The sequence below is a fragment of the Melanostigma gelatinosum genome (genome assembly GCF_949748355.1).
Source record: "Melanostigma gelatinosum genome assembly, chromosome: 24".
Classification (NCBI taxonomy): Eukaryota; Metazoa; Chordata; class Actinopteri; order Perciformes; family Zoarcidae; genus Melanostigma; species Melanostigma gelatinosum.
This window is the reverse complement of record NC_136657.1, coordinates 10,398,778-10,420,867: the sequence shown is the minus strand read 5'-3', so window position 1 is coordinate 10,420,867 and position 22,090 is coordinate 10,398,778. Positions and strand designations below refer to the sequence as shown.

At 47.5% G+C, this 22,090-nt stretch overlaps 3 protein-coding genes across 3 annotated transcripts in view; all 3 read left to right on the top strand.

The window, feature by feature from the left end:
* nhej1 (nonhomologous end-joining factor 1) overlaps nucleotides 1-1,087 on the top strand; it is a 6,837-nt gene extending 5,750 nt beyond the window's left edge. Inside the window, 4 exon segments of the mRNA XM_079296477.1 lie at nucleotides 289-306; nucleotides 308-416; nucleotides 572-645; nucleotides 820-1,087. Coding sequence (XP_079152603.1) covers nucleotides 289-306; nucleotides 308-416; nucleotides 572-645; nucleotides 820-993 — 375 coding nt within the window. The 3' untranslated portion in view covers nucleotides 994-1,087.
* A 1,678-nt stretch (nucleotides 1,088-2,765) lies between these two features.
* On the top strand, nucleotides 2,766-8,657 carry LOC306797146 (indian hedgehog B protein-like; the record flags this gene model as incomplete). Its single annotated transcript, XM_079296346.1, has 3 exons — nucleotides 2,766-3,071; nucleotides 5,991-6,252; nucleotides 7,972-8,657. Exons 1-3 carry the CDS (start codon nucleotides 2,772-2,774, stop codon nucleotides 8,655-8,657), a joined length of 1,248 nt encoding a protein of 415 aa, XP_079152472.1. The 5' UTR covers nucleotides 2,766-2,771.
* Nucleotides 8,658-10,050: 1,393 nt separating this feature from the next.
* Nucleotides 10,051-21,684, top strand: bin1b (bridging integrator 1b). The gene is made up of 14 exons (XM_079296347.1): nucleotides 10,051-10,483; nucleotides 14,632-14,712; nucleotides 14,836-14,890; nucleotides 15,000-15,094; nucleotides 15,740-15,835; nucleotides 15,955-16,062; nucleotides 17,242-17,327; nucleotides 17,421-17,496; nucleotides 17,583-17,638; nucleotides 17,726-17,770; nucleotides 18,465-18,507; nucleotides 20,300-20,353; nucleotides 20,466-20,567; nucleotides 20,676-21,684. The coding sequence occupies exons 1-14, from the start codon at nucleotides 10,403-10,405 to the stop codon at nucleotides 20,775-20,777; spliced, it is 1,080 nt and encodes a 359-aa protein (XP_079152473.1). The 5' UTR covers nucleotides 10,051-10,402; the 3' UTR covers nucleotides 20,778-21,684.
* The last annotated feature ends 406 nt before the right edge of the window (nucleotides 21,685-22,090 follow it).

The window sequence follows — 22,090 nt, the reverse complement described above, 5'->3', positions numbered from 1 at the left end:
ACCGTAAAACAAACACCCGGAGCACCGAGCTGCGTCACAAGCACTACGTTCGTGCTCTAAGTTCGTGCAGCTGATTACTTATTTCTAATATTTAATTTTGCCTTTGAAGCTGCACAACCGAGCCGGTCGACCAACGTAAAAGCAGTTGAGAAGTGAAGGATCTACCCGGTGTAAGAATCAGCAGAGACACAGAACCACGAGAAATGACCAACAAGAAGTTCCGCACCGTCACGGCTGAAAACGTGTGTGTCGCTCCATACTTGTGTTGAGGAGTCTGTTTCCCAGCAGGCTCTTCCTCTGCTGGCGCTCTGACGCTCTGGGCTTCGACGCCGACCTCCAGCGTCTGTACGCAGCCGTCGTCGCCCGGAAACGCAAACTGTCTGAGGAGAAACAAGCAGCCGTCGCCTCGTCTGGAGGTCTGTTTGACCAAACACGAGATCCAGAATGCACTGCTGCAACTACCGATGCTCATATTCAAAAGATCTAAGACATTCAAAGTAAAGTGTATGTGTGAAAGCCTCCCATTGAGCTGCTTCATGATAGAAAACAGTCCTGTGTTCTCGTCCTCCAGCTGGATCCGTCATCAGTGAAGCGCCGGAGGACGCAGCTGGAGCCAAGATGGCCGACAGACCTGCAGAACAACAGGTACAGTTACATCACTCACTGACCAGAGAAAGCCGTGAAGAAGGACGGACAGCACAGGATTTACTCCCACTACTTTAGTCATGAAGAAGGAAAGAGATGAACCGTGAAAGAAATCCAGATAAAAGTATAAACGCTGCTGAATAACAAATATCGGTCACTTCCTGTCCTGTGCAGGCTCTGCCGGTCCGGTCCAACCCTGCAGAGCGAGCGTCCTCCAGACCAAAGAAGAAGAAAGGGGGTGGGACTGTTCCGATGAGCGTGGAGGAGGGACTCACGGACCACCGTGCAGAAACTGCTTTTAAACCAATTCTTATTCTTAAACGTTTTTACAACACTTGTTTTCAATGACGGTGAAGACTTCTTTCTTACTAAAGGCTTTTAGATTGATAATGCAAGTCAATATTTTACAGTGTGGGAGTGAAACTGTTCATTAAAGATGTAAACATCGTGTTGCTTGCCGTTTGTGTCCGTTATGAATGAAATCAAACATTCATTTCCATGTAGTCCTGACACGCTGTTTCAAGCGTCCAGACCTCTTCATGTTCATGTCTTTGGCTTTGGGAGCTCAGGACGTCGGTCTGTCTGTCTCTGTGAAGCTCTCGGACGGAGGCCGGCGGTCGGTGGGCTCAGAGCTCAGTGACATGTTGACTCAAGGTGTTGCAGCGTCTCCAGATGCCTTTGAAGTTTCAGATGGAAAGTCTCTGTTTGCCTGACGGAGTTCCAGAGTTTCTGTGTGACGAGAGGAACTGAAGAGTCACGGAGATGATCTTTACTCTTTCTGTCCTGTTTGAACCTTATCTCAGTCCGGCTGAGCAGCTCTGACTGTGATTCATGTGAAGAAATAATCCATTCATCAGTCACATGGACATGAATCCTCAACAGCAGAGCCTGATCAGACATGTGAGGACGTCTCCACAAGACATCCTGCAGATTATTGCTCCTCATTTGAGAGCGATTTAAAGAAGACGTATCTCGTAAATAAATACTCATATTTCCCTTTGGGCCCCTGAGTGCCAGACTAAAGGCCCCTGGAGGTCCTCAGACCCTCAGATCCTTTGACTGAACACGGAATTATTCTCTGAAAGAGTTTGAACACCAAAGACAGCAGCTTGTGACTGTTTTTATATCAAGATATTAATATAAAGATGGCGGAGAGATGAAACCTTTAACTTAGTCGACTCAGCATCTGGTGCTGCGTTCATGGCCGTTCTTTACTGCAGGTGAATCGTACAACACTCAAAAGACGCAGGATCAAGCTCCATGCTGCAGCTGCTTGTTGGCAAAGGGAGTTCTGGGAAATGTAGGAAATCTCCAGAATCATGAGATCGAAAAGCAAGACCCTTGAAGGTCCTTGGTGGATGGTTTAATGTCGCTGTGAGAATCGGTTTATTCCAGAGGGTGAGAACGTTTTAACGCGCGCACCGGCTCTGCGTCTTAACTTGACGGGAAAGACGAGGGTCCAAAGGACAGAGAGCGCGCGCCTGCCCGGACGGTCTCGTGGCTCTGTGTTTGTCTGTCCTCTTGGCTGACAGTGTACACATGAAGGCGGCCGCGGGGCCCGTGCCACCCCGGTGGGAGGAGAGGACGGAGCGGAGGGCAGGTCCAGCGGGGCGCGGTCTTCTTCTTCTCCCGCGGCACCTCATCTGTACTGTCGTAGGATCTCTTCCATTCCTGCCAGCAGCCCTGCGCCACAGGGACGCATTGAGAACCAACCCGAGAGGCAGAAAAACCGCTGCGGGGACACCCTTTGACCGCCGTGCCCAACAGGCGCAGCCAGACTGCGCACCGCGCGCCTCCGCGTCTGTCTGCTGCGCTTTTCTCACAGCTCCGACACAGAGAGGCAGCTTTGAACCTGCCTGCCAAGATAAACTCACCTCGCCTATTTATGCCCCTGCCTCCGCGCGCACTCGGGACAGGAGAGAGTCAGCCGCTCAGGACAGGTTCACGTCTTTCCGAGTCGTCTCCAGCGGCGCACTGGCCACTTTTACGCGCCGGGAATGACCACTTTTGGGGACTCGGGAATGAGTCCTGCTCCGTTACCTCCACTCTAGAGTCATAAAGGGGGACCCACGCATCAAGAGAAGTACAGCCACCCGCCGGGGGGTCACACACCGGCCCGGGGCGGAATGCTGCTGCCGACGCTGGTGACGTGCCTCGCCGGGTGCGCCTTTCTCCTCTCGCCGGTCAGCGAGGGCTGCGGGCCGGGTAGAGGCTATGGCAAGAGGCGCTCACCCCGGAAGCTCGCGCCGCTCGCCTACAAGCAGTTCAGCCCCAACGTGGCCGAGAAGACTTTAGGGGCCAGCGGGAGATACGAAGGGAAAATAAGCCGGAACTCTGAGCGCTTCAAGGAGCTCACCCCCAACTACAACCCCGACATCATCTTCAAGGATGAGGAGAACACAGGTGCCGACCGCATGATGACACAGGTAAGCTTCCCGGACACCGTAGTGCCTTTGAGCCATTAAAGGCTGCTTAATAAGGGGCATGTCAGTGCCTTATCGTGCACTTTGCCCAGTCTTTAAACGCTGTTATCTTTTTCCGCATGTCTTGTTGACTCAAGGCTCGTCACTGCAGAAAGAATCCGTCTCAACAAACAAACTGCATATTTTCTACAGAAGCTGGATAAGAGCATTGATATTCTGCATGACGCAGCACTCTGTAAGATGATTCAGACTTCTGCTCAATACATTTGACTTTTTCTTCACACTGGATTTTTCTTGCTGCTCGTTGAGAAACTGATTAGAAAAGCTGCGTCTTTGCGCAACTCTTTGTTCAGTCAATTCTTCAAACCCCTGCAGCTGTTGACTCAGTGCAGTTTGAATCTCAGCTCTCCTCTTCTGCTCCACATGGACTTTCAGAGGGTCACTGTGGGCAGCTCGTGCGTAAAAGAGGGCACCCCGTCTAAAAAAGTATGGAAACGCGGTCGCTCTTAATTAGAACACGATGTCCTCTGTTTCACATCATGTTTTTTGGTGGAAAAACAGCCAAAAGTCGGATTTGGTTCGAGCCCGGGTCAAGCGCGTCCTGATGTTTCCCGTTTTTCTTTTTAGCCCGAGTGGCCAGAGCTAACAGTCGCCTTTTGGACTGTGAGATGTTTTTACGACACCGTCATTGATGTGGCCCCGCCTGGAATTTATTTGATTCCCTATTTCCCCAGAAATAAGGTATTTATATCTGGCTCTTGTGACCGCGGGCTTCCTCTCTGAGCGGCAGCGCTTATGTCCACAGACCCACGTGGGGAATGAAAGCGCGCACTCCCGTCTGAAGCTGTCACCTCGCCGCGTGTACTGCAAGAAATATCCTCCGGAGCGAGTCAGTCCAGCTGAGTTTAATGCACGAGATCAAGTTTTTAAATGCAAGACGAACATCAGCGCTGAGATGATTCGCTTTGTCTTCAGGCTTCATTAGATGTCTGCTTTTCTCAACATGTTGACACTTTACTTGTAAAATGAATCCACAAAGAACAATAAAGATCAAACCACATGAACTGTGTTGAAGGAATACAAAGTAAAGTCAACTCTTTCAGGTGAAACGGCTCCAAACTGGAGGTTTTTTGCAGCGCGCACCCCGAGCCGCTGTGCGCCAGCGTCGCAGACCTGCACACACTTTATGGGCTCCAAGCCGCAGGAGACAGCCTCCTGTTTGTCTTTTACTGTTCCGTGTTACTCTTGTGTTTGTTTTCGCAGCACACATGTGCAGAAATAGCGCACTTCACTTGTGTTGAAGCCTTAATTATACACATTTGTATTCGCTTTTCCGGGGCGCTGCGCGCTGCACACACACGCGACTATTCAGCGGCGAAGCCACACTGCCATGAAATACCATTCCACACATTGAACTCTGTCTTAATCCTCGTTTCAGTGCACGAGTAAAGACATGCCAGACGTGCACGTTTATCTCACTTCTGTGCAGTCTGTGGCCGCTTAATGTCAGCGACTTCCTGCAGACATGATGCGTGGAGGCAGATCCCGGAGCATCCTCCAGCCTCAATGCGTGTGAAGAAAGAGAGGACGCTTTGTTTTGTGCACATTCTGTCCCCTCGTGATGAAAAGTAGACTGTTCGACGCCTCGCGAGACGCAGTGACCTGCAGGACGTTTAAAGGTGCACAAGCGCGTCCAATGTTTGTGCAGCCAGCGGTTTAGTGCTCCGACCGCCCCGACAGAAACCCCCGTCGGTCTGTACACCTTGAAAGGAAAACCAACAAAATGTATCGTCTGATTTATGAAGTCCAGCTCGTTGCTGCGACCGCAGTGAAAACACGCGCCGTTAAAATCCACAGTGAACACCGTGAAAAGGCATCTGTGGCCACCGAGACACGAGCTATTCTCATCACAGCGACGTGGAAAAAGACATTTACGGGTTTAATCCCATTCACTCCGAAATAGGCTGAGAGTCATGAAACGAGACGCTGTGGGGAACACAAGCCGCGCTAGTCATGATTCCATTTAGATTCTCTTCTTCTGCCAGTCACGCGCAGTGAAAGCACCTTTTACAAGCGACGCGTCTTCAGTTGACCTTTTTAAAATGAACATTTTACAAAATACAAGGAAAGTAAAAAGCCAAGTTCCATCAAGTCAAACAAGTCAAATGTTGAAGTGAATGAAATAACATCTTTATGTTTGGATAGAACTCCTGCAGCACATCTTTGGTCAGCTGGTTCCTGAACATCTGGACTCCTCATCCTGGTACAATATCTTACATTGGACCAAAAGTGTGTGTGTTCGTGGGAAACAGCGCCCTCAGCAGGCTGCTGTGTGCTATTGTAGAATAGAGTGAGAGTCCTATTGTTTCCTCTATCACGATCTAACAGATCAAAGCTCTTATTTGGTTTTAAAGTTCACATGTCATCCTGTTAAATTCATCCAAACCTGGTTATTTGACCTGTTTGAGCTTTACAGATTAGCAGCGCCCCCTTCAGGCCAATCGGACCTTCTCTTTTTAACAAGTCCTCCCCTTTAATGTGAGGCGTTCAGGTGTGCGTGAGGCGTTCAGGTGTGCGTGAGGCGTCACACTGGATGAGTCCGGCCCAGAGAGGGTGAGATTAACGGAGCTGACTGGAGGATTTATTGGGCACAGCAGAGTCCTTCAATCGGCCCTCTCACCTTATGTTTGCTCTCCGACCAGACTCCAGTTTAGAGGGACCCTGAGGACCTCTTGTTCATGTAGAGCCCCCCCCCCCCCCACCCCTCCATCCATCCTCTGCATCGCCTCCCTTCTCTCACCACACAGAGAAAACATCAGAGCTGGAACAGCAGGGGTGCATTGTGGGAAGTCTGAAGGCCCAGCAGGAGTGGAACATTGAATACATGTCGATGTGAACAGCCGTGTGTGTGTTTGCCTGCAGCGCTGCAAAGACAAGCTGAACTCTCTGGCCATCTCGGTGATGAACCTGTGGCCCGGGGTCCGTCTGCGGGTCACCGAGGGCTGGGACGAGGACGGCCACCACTCGGAGGAGTCGCTGCACTACGAGGGCCGGGCCGTGGACATCACCACCTCCGACCGGGACCGCCACAAGTACGCCATGCTGGCGCGGCTGGCGGTGGAGGCCGGGTTCGACTGGGTCTACTACGAGTCCAAGGCCCACATCCACTGCAGCGTCAAGTCAGGTGAGAGGACCGGGTAACAGCCTCAGGACGAGGAAGAGTTCCTGACATCAGGAGAGAAGAAACTCTTTCAACGTGTTCTGCTCAGCTTTCTTACAGCTAACGCTAACGCTAACGCTAACGCTAACGCCTCAGAGCATCTTTAAAACGTATCTCCTGGAGCTCTCGTAGGACACAAACTCCCAGTGTGCATCTCTTCAGCAGCTGAAGTTCAGTACTGGGCCTGAACCTTCTTCAGCTGTAAAGTTTGACTAATCCTGAAGCTTAAACTGAGTAACTTGTACATTTAGCTTCGTTTAGTCTTCAGGCTCTTGCTTCTCTTCTGATCACTAACCTTCCTCTCGCTTGCATCTCAACTGTCTTCAGCTTTTATATTCACTCTTTTTTCTCCATCTGCCTCATCTGCCACTCACATCACATCTACAGTTTCTGCTGATCTGCACTTTATAGAAGAGATTGAGCCGATTACGGAGGAGGAAGGTGTTTAAAAGACGACGATGAAGACTAACCAACAGAAGGTTTCAATGACTCAACGTGTCTATTCATCATGTGGCAGGATTTCATTTGAACACTTTGTTTCTCTCTCATCCAGGAGAGCGAAGCGCGCATAGATTGCATGTGAATAAAGCAGATGAGCTGCTGAGGTCTGAGGCACGTTGACATTCAGGCTCCACATATCCCACTCCGTCTCTTCACGAGTGCTGAAAGTCACACGCTCGTCACAGTTCAAACGCCTCCTTCACACGTTTGTGGTAACTGAGATTTTCCTCTTTCTTTCTCCTTGTTTCCTACTTTATCTCTCCTTTCCTTCCCTGTTTCTCTCCTCCCCTCCCAGATCGGGTTGCGAGGGCCCAGTCCTTGACTTGATCAGAAGGGCAACCAATCAAGTTGGTATTTTCTCATGTTTTTGATTTCTCCTTTTTATTGAAACAATAAACTCACTTTTTTGCTCAAAACTCCTCAAAAGAGAGAAGTCAGCAAATCCCCAAAATCCTCCGTACAGACCCTTAAAGGGGGCAGCTAAAGGAAACGGCCACTAGGGGGCAGCAACGCGAAGCTGCATCTCTGACTTCATTTCATAAAATCATAACCATTCTAATGAATTCAAATAATATTTGTTATATGTATGTAAACTGTATAAATATTACAGATTCCCATAAATGTTTGTCGCGTTAGAAAAGAGCTGACGCTGCAGGTTTTAAACGTGGTCGCCTGCTCCTCCTGCTCTGCTCCTTCCTCCTGCAGGTGATCTGATCACCTGGCCCTGGCTTTCCTCCTCCCCCCAAATATGTATCCCCAGATAGACTTGAGACGGTCCTCCAGTGTCACACGCACACACACACACACACACACACACACACTCACACACACACACACACACACACACACGTGCTTATTGTTCCTTCGTGTCCAGAGGAAGAAGTCAATATTCAGCCAGAAGGTTTTATTGTGTGCTTCGTACGGAAGCTGATTCCTGTCAAGATAATAACACCGGAAAAATAGAAATACAACAATTTAAAATGTAAATATAATACCAGTCAAAGTTAGACTTTTTAAATCCAATTATGAAATTGTAAATATTTAAAATGAGGACATTTCGAGTAAAAAGGATCAGGATGGATAATTACCACAATGAGATACGATCTGTTCGTTTCTCTCAACATTTGAGCTTCCACACTGAATGTCGACATCCTGTCTGACGTCCTCGTCTCCGTCTGTCAGATCACTCCATGGCGGCTAAATCTGGAGGTTGTTTCCCCGGCGAGGCCTCGGTGACGTTGGCGAGCGGCGGTCAGAAGTCCATCGGCGACCTGCGACCTGGCGAGCGAGTCCTGGCGTCGGCGGGCAGCGACGGCAGCGGCGAGCTGGTCTACAGCGAAGTGCTGGTGTTCCTGGACCGCGACCCCGTCACCTGGAAGCTCTTCTACACGCTGCATACGGAGGCCGGAGCCCGCCTCTCGCTCACCGCCGCCCACCTGATATTCGTGTCCGAGGGGAGCTGCTCAGAGGGGGCGCTGCCGGCCCGCGGCGCCCTCAGGACCGCGTACGCCAGCGACGCCCAGCCGGGACAGTGCGTGCTGGTGTCGCAGGGGGAGGCGGGTCGGGGGCGTCTGTCCCGGATCACCCGGGTCAGCATGAGCGAGAGCAGGGGGGCGTTTGCACCGCTGACCCAGCAGGGGACGCTGGTGGTGGACGGGGTGGTGGCGTCCTGCTACGCGGTGGTGGACCAGCACTCCCTGGCTCACTGGGCCTTCTCGCCGCTCCGGCTGATCCACAGCTGGACCGGTACCACTGGGAGCCACCGGGACGGGATCCACTGGTACTCCCGGCTTCTGCACTGGCTGGGGAGGATGCTGCTGGACTCGGGACGCCTCCACCCGCTGGGGGCCGCTCAGGACGACGGGTGAGGACGGGACAAAGGCCACGTGGGTGGAGACTTTCTTTGAACTGGGATGACCCGGGTACAGCCTGTACAGGACCATGATGGACCGCCTGACGAGACGGGAGACGTTTGGGTTCCTGCTGAGGCATGATGGGAGTTTTTTAACAAGGCGGGAGGAGCTGTGAACTGACAGATGAACTACAAGAAACACTCAAAGACTTCAAGTGACTCTGTGGAACAATAATCCCTTAATAATCCCTTAATAATCCCTTAATCTACTCCTAACAACACCTCACTTACACATGAGTCATCACCTTAAGGTGTTATTAAGGTCTGGAATGTGTTCAGGCGCAAAGTAGGGATGTTTTAAGGGATTCTCATTCAGCATTCAGGTGTTCAATATCATATTTTGAGGTATAAATGTCATAAATTCAAGGATTTAAAAATATATATTTAGTGTTTTTAAATGGTTAAAAAAACGTACACATGACGGAAAAACCATCCCTGACATTTCACCTTAAATGAGAAATAAAGTCACTCTTCAGGCATAATTTAAGGGATTTTTGTGGGGTTTTTTTACCTCTTAAATAATTCAGATATTCATAACAAACACCACATTGTATACAATGAATAACCGCCATAAAATCATATTACAAACTGCTTCGCTGTTATGGTATGAAAGCATCTTAAGTAAGAATGAACGCACGTTTAAGGTACACTGTATATTATGGGATGGTCTTCATGTTTAAGGGGTTCTTGCCCCTCAAACAACCTTTAATCTGTGAAGAAACCCATGAAGAATCCTTCGTATGATGTAAGCCATTCATATGTAATGATTTGCATTTTAAATATCACATGGACATGAACCTACCTGAACATCTTAAATGTGTCATTACTTGATTTGTCAAAGATGTCAGAGGTCATGAGTAAATTAAGGGGAAAGTCAGCACTCAAGTCATGCGGATAATCAGGTATAAATATCATGTTCACTCCCATCAAAGCCCGTTACACTCTGAACAACACCGGGGTGATTGGTGGTGTTTTAAGGTTTCTTAGTGAAGTCCGGTGTCATATTCTATGGAACATTATCAGAATAAATCACAGTGTCTTTAAGTGTTATTTGTTTACATAAATCCAATAATGTTTATGAAGTTATTTTGGGTGAAGAGATATGAAAAGATTTATTTTTTAAATTAAATTATATGTAAATGAGCTGAGTGTTGTTTTTCTTGAATCCGTGGACACCTGATGAAAGGTGCGGATGACCCGCTGACACCTGAACGCACCATCAGTGACACCTACCGGCTGCGGGAGTGTCCTGTGTCTGCGTCAGGACAGATTTAGCCCTCACGTCTGACTGTGTGCATAAATAAGGCCGTGCGTAAAGACGGACACACCGGTTGCATGTGTGCAGCAGATGTCGGCTAATAATACCAACCTGCTGCGCCTTTAAGAGGAAGACTGAGGAAACTTAATATCTCTCCATCATTGAACGGTGAGAGCAGCCGATCTCTCAATCTGCCCCAAACTCCACCTGCTTTTTCTCTTGTTGCTTTTAGTTTTGTGCCATAAAGCGGATTACATTACGCATTGCACCTTTAAGACGCTGTCACCGGATTAGAGTTACGCGCAGCGAGCCAGGTCGCCCTCCGGAAGGGTTTTACGCACCGTCGATTTCCAGAGTCGGGTCTCCTTCAACGCCACCCCCCCCCCCCCCCTCCTCCGTCTCTCTTCTTCTCCATCGCCGGGGAGCCCTCCACGCCGTGCGACATGGCCGAGATCGGGAAAGGGGTCACCGCCGGGAAGCTGGCCATCAGCGTCCAGAAGCGGCTCACCAGAGCGCAGGAGAAGGTACACTCGTCTGTCTGCAGGACTCCATGTCCTCCTTCACTGTGAAACCTAAGCCCAAACCTTTAGCATCCAATACTCATGGAGTCTACAGTGATGAGGGGGGCAGTCGGTGCATTGTTTGTTTTAAGTCTGGGTGAGTTGGTTTTTAATGAGCCACGTGAGACTTACATGTGGGGTCAACCAGAGGCGTCCAGCGTTTATAATAACATACTGAAATACAACAATGCACAGTTTGAGGGGTAACATCTCAACAGCATATCCTTCAACCTCAACAGGTCAATATGTCATAATCACAGATTGTATCATCATAAGATGTATTAATACATTCAACTGGGGCCAAACAGTGAACACTCAGAAGTATATTTAGCTTTTCAAAGTAAAAGTCAGCAGATTCAGTTGGGGAAACAAACATTCATCAGAATAGTTTCAGGAAAACTTTCATTCAGTTCCAGAGAAGTACTCGTAGTATAAAGTATTGATGGCTGCTTGTTGTTTTTGGAGATTTGATTGATTTAAATGATGATGAAGCTCAGGATGTGTCACGTTCAAAGGCTGCAGTGACAGAATGGACAGTGCGAGTTATTATGGTCTGTCCTAATCACTCCTGTTGCTTAAGCCTGCCGAGCTTTTACCCTCTCATCACCTCAGTGGCCGACAGCGCTGTCAGTCACACAGACTCAGGCCTCTGATTGCCTCACGTTGTCTGATCCGCCTCCACATCGCTCTCTGCTGTGTTTCCATAAAGGACTCATGCTGCTGGGTGCTGGTAGCTGTAACCCCCCCCCCCCCCCTCCTTCCTCGTGGCAGCTGTTTCCAAACCTCCTGAAGTTCAGATCCTCACCTTCTCCTTCTCTTACACTCGTCAGCTCGCTGCTGAACTTATGTTTCCTGAAAGCTTAGCATTAGCTTAGCATAAAGACTGGAAGTGGTGGGAAACAGCTAGCCTGGTCACTAGCATCTGTCTTCTGCACACAAACATCAAAGTCACATGATGCAGGAGTGTTGTATCATCAGAAGTACTTCATCATGAACGAGCGGCTCCGAGCCTGATACCTGATGAAGAGCTTCTGCATTTCATCTTTCAGATGTGAGCAGTCGACATATTTACAATTACGACGGGAAGTGATCTCACAGGAACACTTTCACTTCTTCTTCTTGTTATTTAAATATTACACATCAGCAGTCTCAGGACCCAAACGCTTTGCTTCATCCAGATGTTATCAGCCCACTTCACACGATTGAAATATATTAAATATGAATACATCCAACACGTCTTTTGAACAAGAGACGATCATTGGTTGAGCTGAAGAAATAACTTTCTGATTCCATAACTGCTCCACGGATTCATAAGATTATCAGAAATGCTGACTGTTGTGAATTTTAATTTGTTCTCTGCAGGAAATATCAGCAGATAGAATGTAGCACACCAGAATGTTTTTTTCAGCAAGAAAACAGCAGTAACGGTAGCCAATCAGAGGTTATTAAAAAGCTTTCTGCTGGAGATCTAAACGCCTTGAGATGAAACAGAGAAGTCAGGGTTTGTCTGGAGGAGATGTAGAACGGTATGAATGTAACTGAGATGCTGAGATGCTGAGATACTGAGCTGTGGAGGAAAGAGGAAGGTCAGAGTATCATCTTCCCTCTGAGGTGGAGGAGGGGAGCGCTGGGTTCAGCTGTCTGTCTGCTGGCAAGCCGCCCTCCACCTCCTCCGACGCTCCGCCCACCTCCTCCAACGCCCCGCTCACTTCATGCTTTTACTCGGTCAGGTGACTGTTTGTCATAACGTCGGACTCATACATTTACTCTCGTCATATTATGACTTTTTACACCTCGCAAAACACTAATGAGGTCACTTCGCATAACATTATAACTCAAGCGTTGCTTTGTTTCAATGTGCTTTTAAAGTACAATTACAACTTTATCTCGTATTATTTATACATAACTCTCAAAATTCCAGCTTCATTTTTCATAAATTTATGGAGGAGGTGCCCTTTAGAGGGCAGCCGGAGACCCGGTGTGGTGCTGGGAGTCAAAGAGGCAGGACCCCATGACACTCACCCCCCCAGGGGCCCCCAAAGACCCCCAAAGGTTCACTTATGGGGTCACTTTGTTTTTGGCAATATGCAACAACAATTCCACAAAATAAAACTGCAGGTTAATCCAGTCATCATATACAAAATATGGCAACACTTTATTGAAATCACTTCAACTACAAACATCCTACGAGTGGTTTATAACTCGTATAATGTAAGCAGATATGAAGAGGAGTTCATTCATGTCTTATAATCATGACGGTATCGTAAAACACAGTTGTATAATTATAAAATAAGTCTTCATAGAGAAGTTGGAATTGTTGACAAATACTGCACAGTAATAAACACTTAAAATGTCCTTATATCTACATTATAAACATGTTATTAAACATCCTTATATCTACGTTATAAACATGTTATTAAACATCCTTATATCTACGTTATAAACATGTTATTACATGTACTTATGTCTACATTATAAACATATTACATGTACTTATATGTACATTATAAACATGTTATTAAACATCCTTATATCTACGTTATAAACATGTTATTAAACATCCTTATATCTACGTTATGAACATGTTATTACATGTACTTATGTCTACATTATAAACATATTACATGTACTTATATCTACATTATAAACATGATATTAAATGTACTTATATATACGTTATAGTGTGTTATAAACATGTTATTACATGTCATTATTTCTACGTTATTACTGTTTTTATAGACAGTATTAGAAGTGTAAAATAATAGACAGCAGACAGTGAAGCAGACTGACATCATGATGCGTTCTATGATTCATGTTTCAAAGCTAAAGTTCTCAAACCTGACAGTTGCCCTGCTGCACACCTGTCCCCCCTCCCTCCCTGGACTCCCAGCATGCCTCACTGCTGTGGGCATGTGTGTGTGTGTGTGTGTGTGTGTGGGGGGGGGGTCTATCTATAGCCCTCCTGGGCCTCCTTCTCATCGCTCTTAACACCCCACAATATGTGTGTGTGTGTGTGTGTGTGTGTGTGCTCCGGGGGTATTTTTGAGGAGTGAAACTGAACACCGATGGGTGACGGACGGCTCTGAGCACACACACTCACACACACACACACACACACACACACACACACACACACACACACACACACACACACACACACACACACACTCACACACACTCACACACACACACCCACACACACACACACAGTGGTAAACTCAAGTACTGTATGTGTCCCATTACACCTGAGTTTACAGTCTGAAAACACACCATATTTCCAGCCTTGACGAGTCCCCTGAATGCACCATGAAACCTGTGACAGGTGCACAATGAGCCGACGCACACTGAGGGCTGTGAAGGACACACCAGTTGTGTCGTCCAAATATAGGTCACGGTTTTAACAGACCACCGATTGAAATATCTGAACTGCAGCAAAGGCTTTGGATTTACTATAAATAGAAGCAATAATAAGACAAAGTCACAGAATGAAATGAGTCAAACAGAGGATCTGATATCTAATAATGTCACACAGACATTTACTGTGTGTGTGTGTGTGTGTGTGTGTGAGTGTGAGTGTGAGTGTGAGTGTGTGTGTGTGTGAGTGTGAGTGTGAGTGTGTGTGTGAGTGTGTGTGTGTGTGAGTGTGTGTGTGAGTGTGTGAGTGTGTGTGGACGCTCAGTGAGCAGGTGTGTGTTGAGGGGAAGTCCCCGTCGTCGTGTTGACGGCGGATCAGAGCGGCGGAGGCTCAGATTAGCTGTGACCTTGTCTAACAGCAGTAAATACAAATATTCAACATTATCAAATCATTTTATTGAAATACGCATCAGAGAAATGGGAGCAATAATGAATAAACAGCTGATTGTCCAGGTTAACGCTGGTTGATCAACATCAACACGTCTCCGGGAGGATTCCTCCTCCATCACGAGGAGTCCACTGTTACATGAGCTTCTGAAGGAGAAGGCACAGAGCTGTAGTTCAACAGCAGGAGGTTGTAGTCTTTCTGCAGGTGCCGGTAATCCTGTCCCCAGCATGAGCTGCAGAATCCTGCATTGGAAATGAAATGAGGCACTGACAGATATGAAGGTATCGACGGCGTGTCGTCTGCTCTGCAGGTCATGCAGAAGCTCGGCAAAGCAGATGAGACCCGAGACGTCGCCTTCGAGGAAATGGTGGCCAACTTCAACAAGCAGATGGTCAGCAGCCATTCTCCTCCTTTTAAATCATCTATTTGTCTCCCAGCGAGTGATGAAACCAGGCCAGGGGCATCTTCATATCAATGAACATCTGTATTGACTGCGCTGTGTGTGCTCCTGCAGACAGAAGGCGGCAAACTGCAGAAAGACCTGAAAGCCTACCTGGTGGCAGTGAAAAGTGAGTGTGAGCAGCTGTTGTGATCTTCACATCTGCAGGACTTTCACTGTCCTTCATGTCACAAAGAGGCTCCACTCGGAGGCAGACACGACCCTCTCTTGTGTTGCAGCGATGCACGACGCGTCCCGGCGGCTGCAGGACTGCCTGGCCGACATGTACGAGCCGGACTGGTTCGGCAAAGAGGAGATGGACGCGCTGACGGAGGTGAGGCCAGGAAACCTCAGCATCAGGGACTCGCTGGTCTACAGACCACATATACGTGTTACATGTGGTATTTATGTCACTCATTGGAGTGTTCACTCAGCTGTGCATGATTCTCTCCACTCTTCCTTCCGTTCACTCTCTCTCTCTGAACTGCATGCGTCTGTCCTTCCACTCTGAAGGAGATGATAGAGAAGGAGATGGACAATAACCTGGAGGTAACAGGCAGAGAGCAGGTCCAGTAGAGGAAGTAGTGCTGCTGTTAGACAGAACAATGCTTCCACTGCACCACGTCTCACACACAAATGTGCTGCTTCACTTCACTGCATCTATTTTAAAGCTCGACATCCTGATCATCAAATCAACTCATCAACGAGGGTCTGTCGTTATAAAAGCAGCGTATGAAGTCACCAGCAGGAACATTACAGCGACGCACACATGAATGCATCAAATACATTGCTGTGATTCTGCATAGTCAGCACTTTACGTGTATTTAGATGCTAATACTTTGACTTCAGTAAAAGATCTGAGTACTTGTAGTCGTTATAATCAAAGCTTTTTCTTTCATGACTCAGTGAGTGTGTGTGAGAAGACATCTCACTCTGGTGTGTGTGTGTGCGCGTGTGTGTGTGTGTGTGTGTGTTTCAGGACACAGACACTCTGTGGTTAGACTACCACCAGAGCATCACTGATAAATCTCTGACCTCTCTGGACTCGTACCTGACCCAGTTCCCTGACATTAAGGTCTTTATCGTTCCTTCTCTCCACAATGAAACAGCAACATGTCCGTGTTGTGAGCACAGATCACATTTCCTGATTGTGAATAAATAACAGCAGATAATCTGACCTGAGCTCTGCTGCAGGCTCGCATCGCCAAGCGTGACAGGAAGATGGTGGACTTCGACAGCGCCCGGCATCACTTCAGCTCCTTACAGAAAGGGAAGAAGAAGGACGAGGCCAAGATCGCCAAGGTAACCACCACGGGATGCATTGTGGGATGTGTATGCAGGTTGCTCGTGTTCTGCTGCCCATGTTGAAGCTTTAAGGAATAGTTTTTGCCTTAAGGTGGTATGAGTTGCCTAATTATAATCATAATACCACCTTAAGTCTGCTGCATCACTTTAACTTGAGAGCTAATTAACCCGTTTTATTCGTTAAACTGTTAAATGCTTATTAACATGTTTGTGTCTTGAATTGTTTGCTTTTCTTCTTTCTCTCTCCTCCTCCTCCTCCTCCTCTCTCCTGCATGGTGTGTGTTGGTTAGCAAGCAGCCCTGTTGGAGATGGCGGCTCCCAGCTGGGCTCAGGGTTTGATATCAGCCCACCAGGTGGCTCAGACTAACCTCTCCTCCAACCAGGTGAAACTCTGGTTCATCACTGACTCCCCCCTCCTCCCCCTCCTCCCCCCCGGCCCGCTCTGCACACGATCACCAGTTTTCTGTCCAAATCTTCTACTTTCTGACTGAAATATCTCAACAACTATCAGACGGATTGACATCATATTCTCTACACACGTTGATGATCAGCAGAGGATGAACCCTGCTGACTTCTCCTCTGGCGCCGCCTTCAATGACCTCCTTTGTGACTCAATACCTGCAAAACTAACGACACTCCCACCAGTCTCACCTGTAGCAGCTTAGCATGCTAACCCACGTAGCCTGCTGATGTCAGGCTTTCCAGTTATCTGATTGGGCGCTTGATCATGTTTTGGTACAGGAATGATTGAGGTTGAGTCATGTCAGGTCTTTATTCCCTCTTCCTCCTGTCTGCCCATCACTGATACCTTCATGAAAGAACTCGTGATTATTTTATCCACGCTGACGTCGGACACAGAAGAATCTGCAGAACAAAGCAAAGCTTCTTCTCTGATGATCGTGTGCAGAGGGCCTCGCTATCATTTGATCCCCGATCCAAACGATTGTTCACGTGTTTTTGTGTCGTAGAAGAAGAAGTTTCCTTCTGATTTTCATTTGGATGCTGAAACCCTGCGTGTGTTTGTCTGCATGTTCCAGTGCTCTTGTTTTAAAACGAAGAAAAAAGTATTGCAGACACAGATATATGATTATTCTCTGTGTGTGTGTGTGTGTGTGTGTGTGTGTGTGTGTGTGTGTGTGTGTGTGTGTGTGCGTGTGTGTGTGTGTGTGTGTGTAGGCCGAGGAGGAGCTGGGTCGAGCTCAGAAGATTTTCGAGGAGCTGAACGTGGAGTTACAAGACGAGCTTCCATCACTGTGGGACAAGTAAGACTCTTCTTTTCTTCTTCTACAAACTCTTCAATGACGACTCGGGTCACATGTTTAAAACCGTGTGTGTGTGTGTGTGTGTGTGCGCAGTCGTGTTGGCGTCTATGTTAACACATTCCAGGGCCTGGCAGGTCATCAGGAGAAGTTCCACGGGGAAATGAACAAGGTGAGTGGACGAGTCCTCGTGTGATTGATTGAAGGAATGATCAGTCGCCGTATTGATCCGTCCTCGTCTGCTCTGTGTCTCCTCAGCTCAGCCAGAACCTGAACGACATCATGAGCAAACTGGAAGAGCAGCGGGAGCTGAAGTAAGTGAGGCCTTCAGTCACATTTTAAAGGTTCAACGTGGTGCAGAAAGATGTAAATAATGCCCCTCACACCGCCCCCTACTGCAGAAAAGGTGCTACTGCAGCAGCAAAGACAGGAGAAGGTGCCAAGAGGTAACGCAGCATGGATGGAATGAAACCTTAACCCACTGATACAAACCAACGCTAAATACTTACAACATGTTTACTGCTACCTGGGATTGAGCGCTGAGATTTTCAGAATAAAGGTGCAAGTGCAGGACAAATAAAGTACGAATGTTTCACGATTAAAGCTATGACCATATTGTCTGGAGCTCCTGCTTCAAAGCAGAAGGTTTGTGCAGCTCCACACGTCTGGCACTCAAACCTGGACTCCTTCTGCTTCACTAACTCTTGATGGACACTTCCTGTCTGCTTCCTGTTGTGTTCATAACGTCCTGAAGAGCTTGTCATGTGACACCTGCAGGTTCACCTGAGACACAGTCCATGTGTGTTTTGAAGGGTGTGGTCGCCCTCGTGTGGAGGGAACTGAGAACTGCATGTGTGATGAGTTTGATTCAGTAAATCTTCTTTTACTCTTTTCTGCTGCTCTTCTTTTACTCTTTTCTGCTGCTCTTCTTCTTCTTCTTCTTCTTCTTCTTCTTCTTCTTCTTCTTCTTCTTCTTCTTCTTCTTCTTCTTCTTCTTCTTCTTCTTCTTCTTCTTCTTCTTCTTCTTCTTCTTCTTCTTCTTCTTCTTCTTCTTCTTCTTCTTCTTCTTCTTCTTCTTCTTCTTCTTCTTCTTCTTGTCCCTATTTTCATGCACCGTTTCTGTCTCTTTCTTTCTGTCAGTGAGGAAGCCAACCACAGTGACTCAGCCAGCTCAGCACCAAAGGTAAAGTGAACACCTGGCCATGTGAGTGTATCCACTCTGTTGTTCTCTACTGCAGTAGAGTCACGTTGAGTCATTTGTACTGATATCAAAGAGCTTTTACACAAAGATAAAACAGAGTAAACCAAGATCTGATTGTGTAACACACACCCTTCATTCAGTGAACTAATGTGTCTCCGTCTCCCTCGCTGCCTTTGCATGCGTGCACGTGTGTGTGCCGTGGTTTTGATTGAACCCTGCTGGTGGTGCAGAGGCCCGGTCCTCCTCCCATGCGGCCTCCACCCCGACCGATGCCGTCTCCGGACCAGCAGCAGCGGGTGGACCCGGTAGAGGACGAGGCCTCGGTGTCTGACGTTAACACAGAGTCCAGCACCACGACGACGCGGCAGGTCAGACTGAGTCTCTACATCCTGGTTCTTTGAAGAGATCCCTCTGTATGACTGTCACCTGCAGGGCAGATATAAAAACATCACATGGACTGCATTCATTTCCCCAGATAGTAAACCCTCCTGACCCGAGTGTGTGTGTGTGTGTGTGTGAGGCAGTGTGAGCCCTGGTCAGGGGTGAACCTGCTGGATTGGGATGTGGAGGTATTACAGCCCGTCTCATCTCCAGCTCCCAAGGTGGGTGGGCTTCGTAACGGTGAAAGGTTGGCGGAGCTGAAGGGTTGAAGACGTGTGTTTACATGCAGATATAGAAACCTGTGTGTTAGATTTCATTTCACCTCGACTGAGCTGATCTCACGAACCCAAAGAAGGCAGAAACGTCTTAAAAACTCTTCCACAGAAGAGACTGAGATTCAAACTGCTCCCCATCTCACGCAACAGAAGACTGCATGTGAACACAGCTTCTGCTATTGTGTGTGTGTGTGTGTTCATGTGAACTGCATGTGCATTCAGCCTGACTTTGCATGCACATGTATGAGCTGATCAGAGACTCTGCAGCAGATTCTATCATCGTTTGATAAAACTTTGTCAGCTTTTGAAAGTGGAGTTCCTCTAAAACACGTAGAACTCATGTGTGCTTCCTAATGTTTGACCACTGTGATGAAGACCTGCACACTTTGTTCTCATGGTTGTCTCGTCTCTAACTGCACCACGGAAGGCGCCATCATGGGACTCGTGGGTAAGCATGGGTGCCTGTGCTCTTAACGCAGAAACGGACTCTTTTATTCTCTACATGTGAAGTAGAGCAGAGGAAGCTGGACTGTAGACGACTGAGAGCATCTTCTTTCATCATAAACCTCCTTCCTTTTCCTCTACGATGCCCGTACCACCCGGGGTCCTGATCTTTCATGATCCTCCTCCCATCCTTCCACCTACCTTCCCTCTTGACTCCAAACCCGCCACAACGCTCCTCAACCCCTGACCTTTCGTAGCAAGAACAGACCGCCGCAGAGCCGCAGCACGAAGACGAGCGATACCCAGAGGAGGCCAAAGGCGGCCGGCAACCCGACGAAGGCAGCACCCAGCCCGGCAGGGAGGATGCCGAGGGTCAGGGTCAGGAGAGCGAAGTCTATGCTGGTCCGTCGTACAGCGAGCCCAGCTGGGACGACGATGGCGCCCGATGGGGAGGTGGCTGTGGGGGTGAAGGAGAGGCCCAGGTAGGGTCGGATCATAGGGAGGCAGGTCTTTAACAGCCTGGAACTCAAGGATCCCTCGTGAGAGTCACCAAACCCCTCTTCTTTCTTCTACTTTGACCTCTTTGTTCTGTGTAATGCTGCACACCTTCACACATCTGGCTGTGACATCCTGAATCATAACCCTGGACCTTCTCTGCTTGTTCCATGCTGCAGAGCGAGGTGACCAATGGCTCAGACGGAGACCTCCCTCCAGGATTCCTCTACAAGGTTCAATGACTTATCCTCCTTTACCTTTACTCTGGTAGAATCGTTTTGACGAGGTTTCTGTTTCCCTGGGTTCATATCATTTCAATGAACCTTTATTGTGTTTCTACGTCAGGTGAAAGCGGTGCATGAGTACGCTGCCACCGACGGTGACGAGCTGGAGCTGAAGATCGGAGATGATGTGCTGGTTTTGGCCTTCGACAACCCAGATGAACAGGTATCACTTCCTCTTTTCCTACTTCTGCATCGACCAAGCACAACATCAGTGACCTACAGTATATATAATAGATATATATATATATAATATATATCTGTCTTTCTGCAGGACGACGGCTGGCTGTTGGGGGTGCAGGAGTCTCACTGGGTGCAGAAGAAAGAGATTTCAGCCAAAGGCGTTTTCCCTGAGAACTTTACTCAGAAGGTTTAAAGGTTCATGCCACAAAAAGAAAGATGTAGCCCCTTCAGTGCCCCGAACTCCTCAAATACAGATGTGAGTGGAGACGAGCTGGTCACTAAATGTTAACACTTTAGGAAACTTCTCAGCGGCTACGACACCAAATGATTTGTTTGTTACACATTTACTCGAACCAACGTTGTTCGTAGTAAAAAGATGATTAAGTTTCACCCCGACTCACTACCTTGTAGTAAATTCAGTCAAATTGAACACCCAAAATGTAAAACTTATTCATTTTGTTTTGATTTCTTCTTCCTGATTATTTATATGCTGAAGTCAAACGAGACTCAGAACCCGAACGTGTTGGTGAAATGGAAAACGGATTAATAAGTTGTGGATGTGTTGTGTGAATGTCAGAATGTCTCAACAGTTCCTTGCATGAAGCGTTTGATTGTCTCTGTAACTCAGTGTGTCGCTCTACGAGGTGTCCTAGAGTCGAGCCCTGGGGAACACCAGGTATCAACAGGATGTTTGCACGGCGCTGCCTTGCTGTTTCACAATCTATTCTTCTCTTGGGCTTGTAGGATTATCAAAGGGAACAGTAGTTTTTATTTTACTGGCCATTTTGAGGACAGAAATAAATGTGTGGCTTACATTTTCTAATGCACATACGCTTTTATTTTGGTTTTGAGTCATATTTTCATTGATGGGTGAAATCATCTTCTTTAGTTTATTCATACTCAGACAGGAGACATCGTCCATGTGAAGTTGACTGGACCTCTGTGCTCTAAATGAGAGACTCCATTTAAACCGTATTAACCAACGTTGAACCCATGCAAACTGTATTTTTATAGAGTTGATGAATAAGGTGATAACTAATGCACCATCTGTTGGTCAGTGTCATTAAAGATGAATGAAACAACAACATGCTTTCCTTCCTTCTTTTCTCTTTCAGTCTGAGCTCTTCTTCCTGGTCTGGTGAAAGGTGGATCTGAGAGCATTTATTTATATGTTTTTGTATCATTCAATTTAAATACACGAATGGATCAATCAATGCATCTATATTTCTTCATATGCAGGCAATGTGTTATATTCCTAATGTACTCGATTAATATGTGTTTATATGCTGCACTGTTCATGATTCAGCACTTTATGCAGGAGATGTTTGTGAACGTGCTGCACGGCTTCAACCAGCAGGTGGTGCTTTGAGTGAGTCTGTCACATTTAAAGTAGAAGAAGTACTTTGTTGTAGTTCTTCTGCTGCTGGACTACAGAGACCTAACATCAGCTCCTTTGTTGTTAAAAAGTGCATCTAACTGCAACATACACAGAGTGAATACAATGAT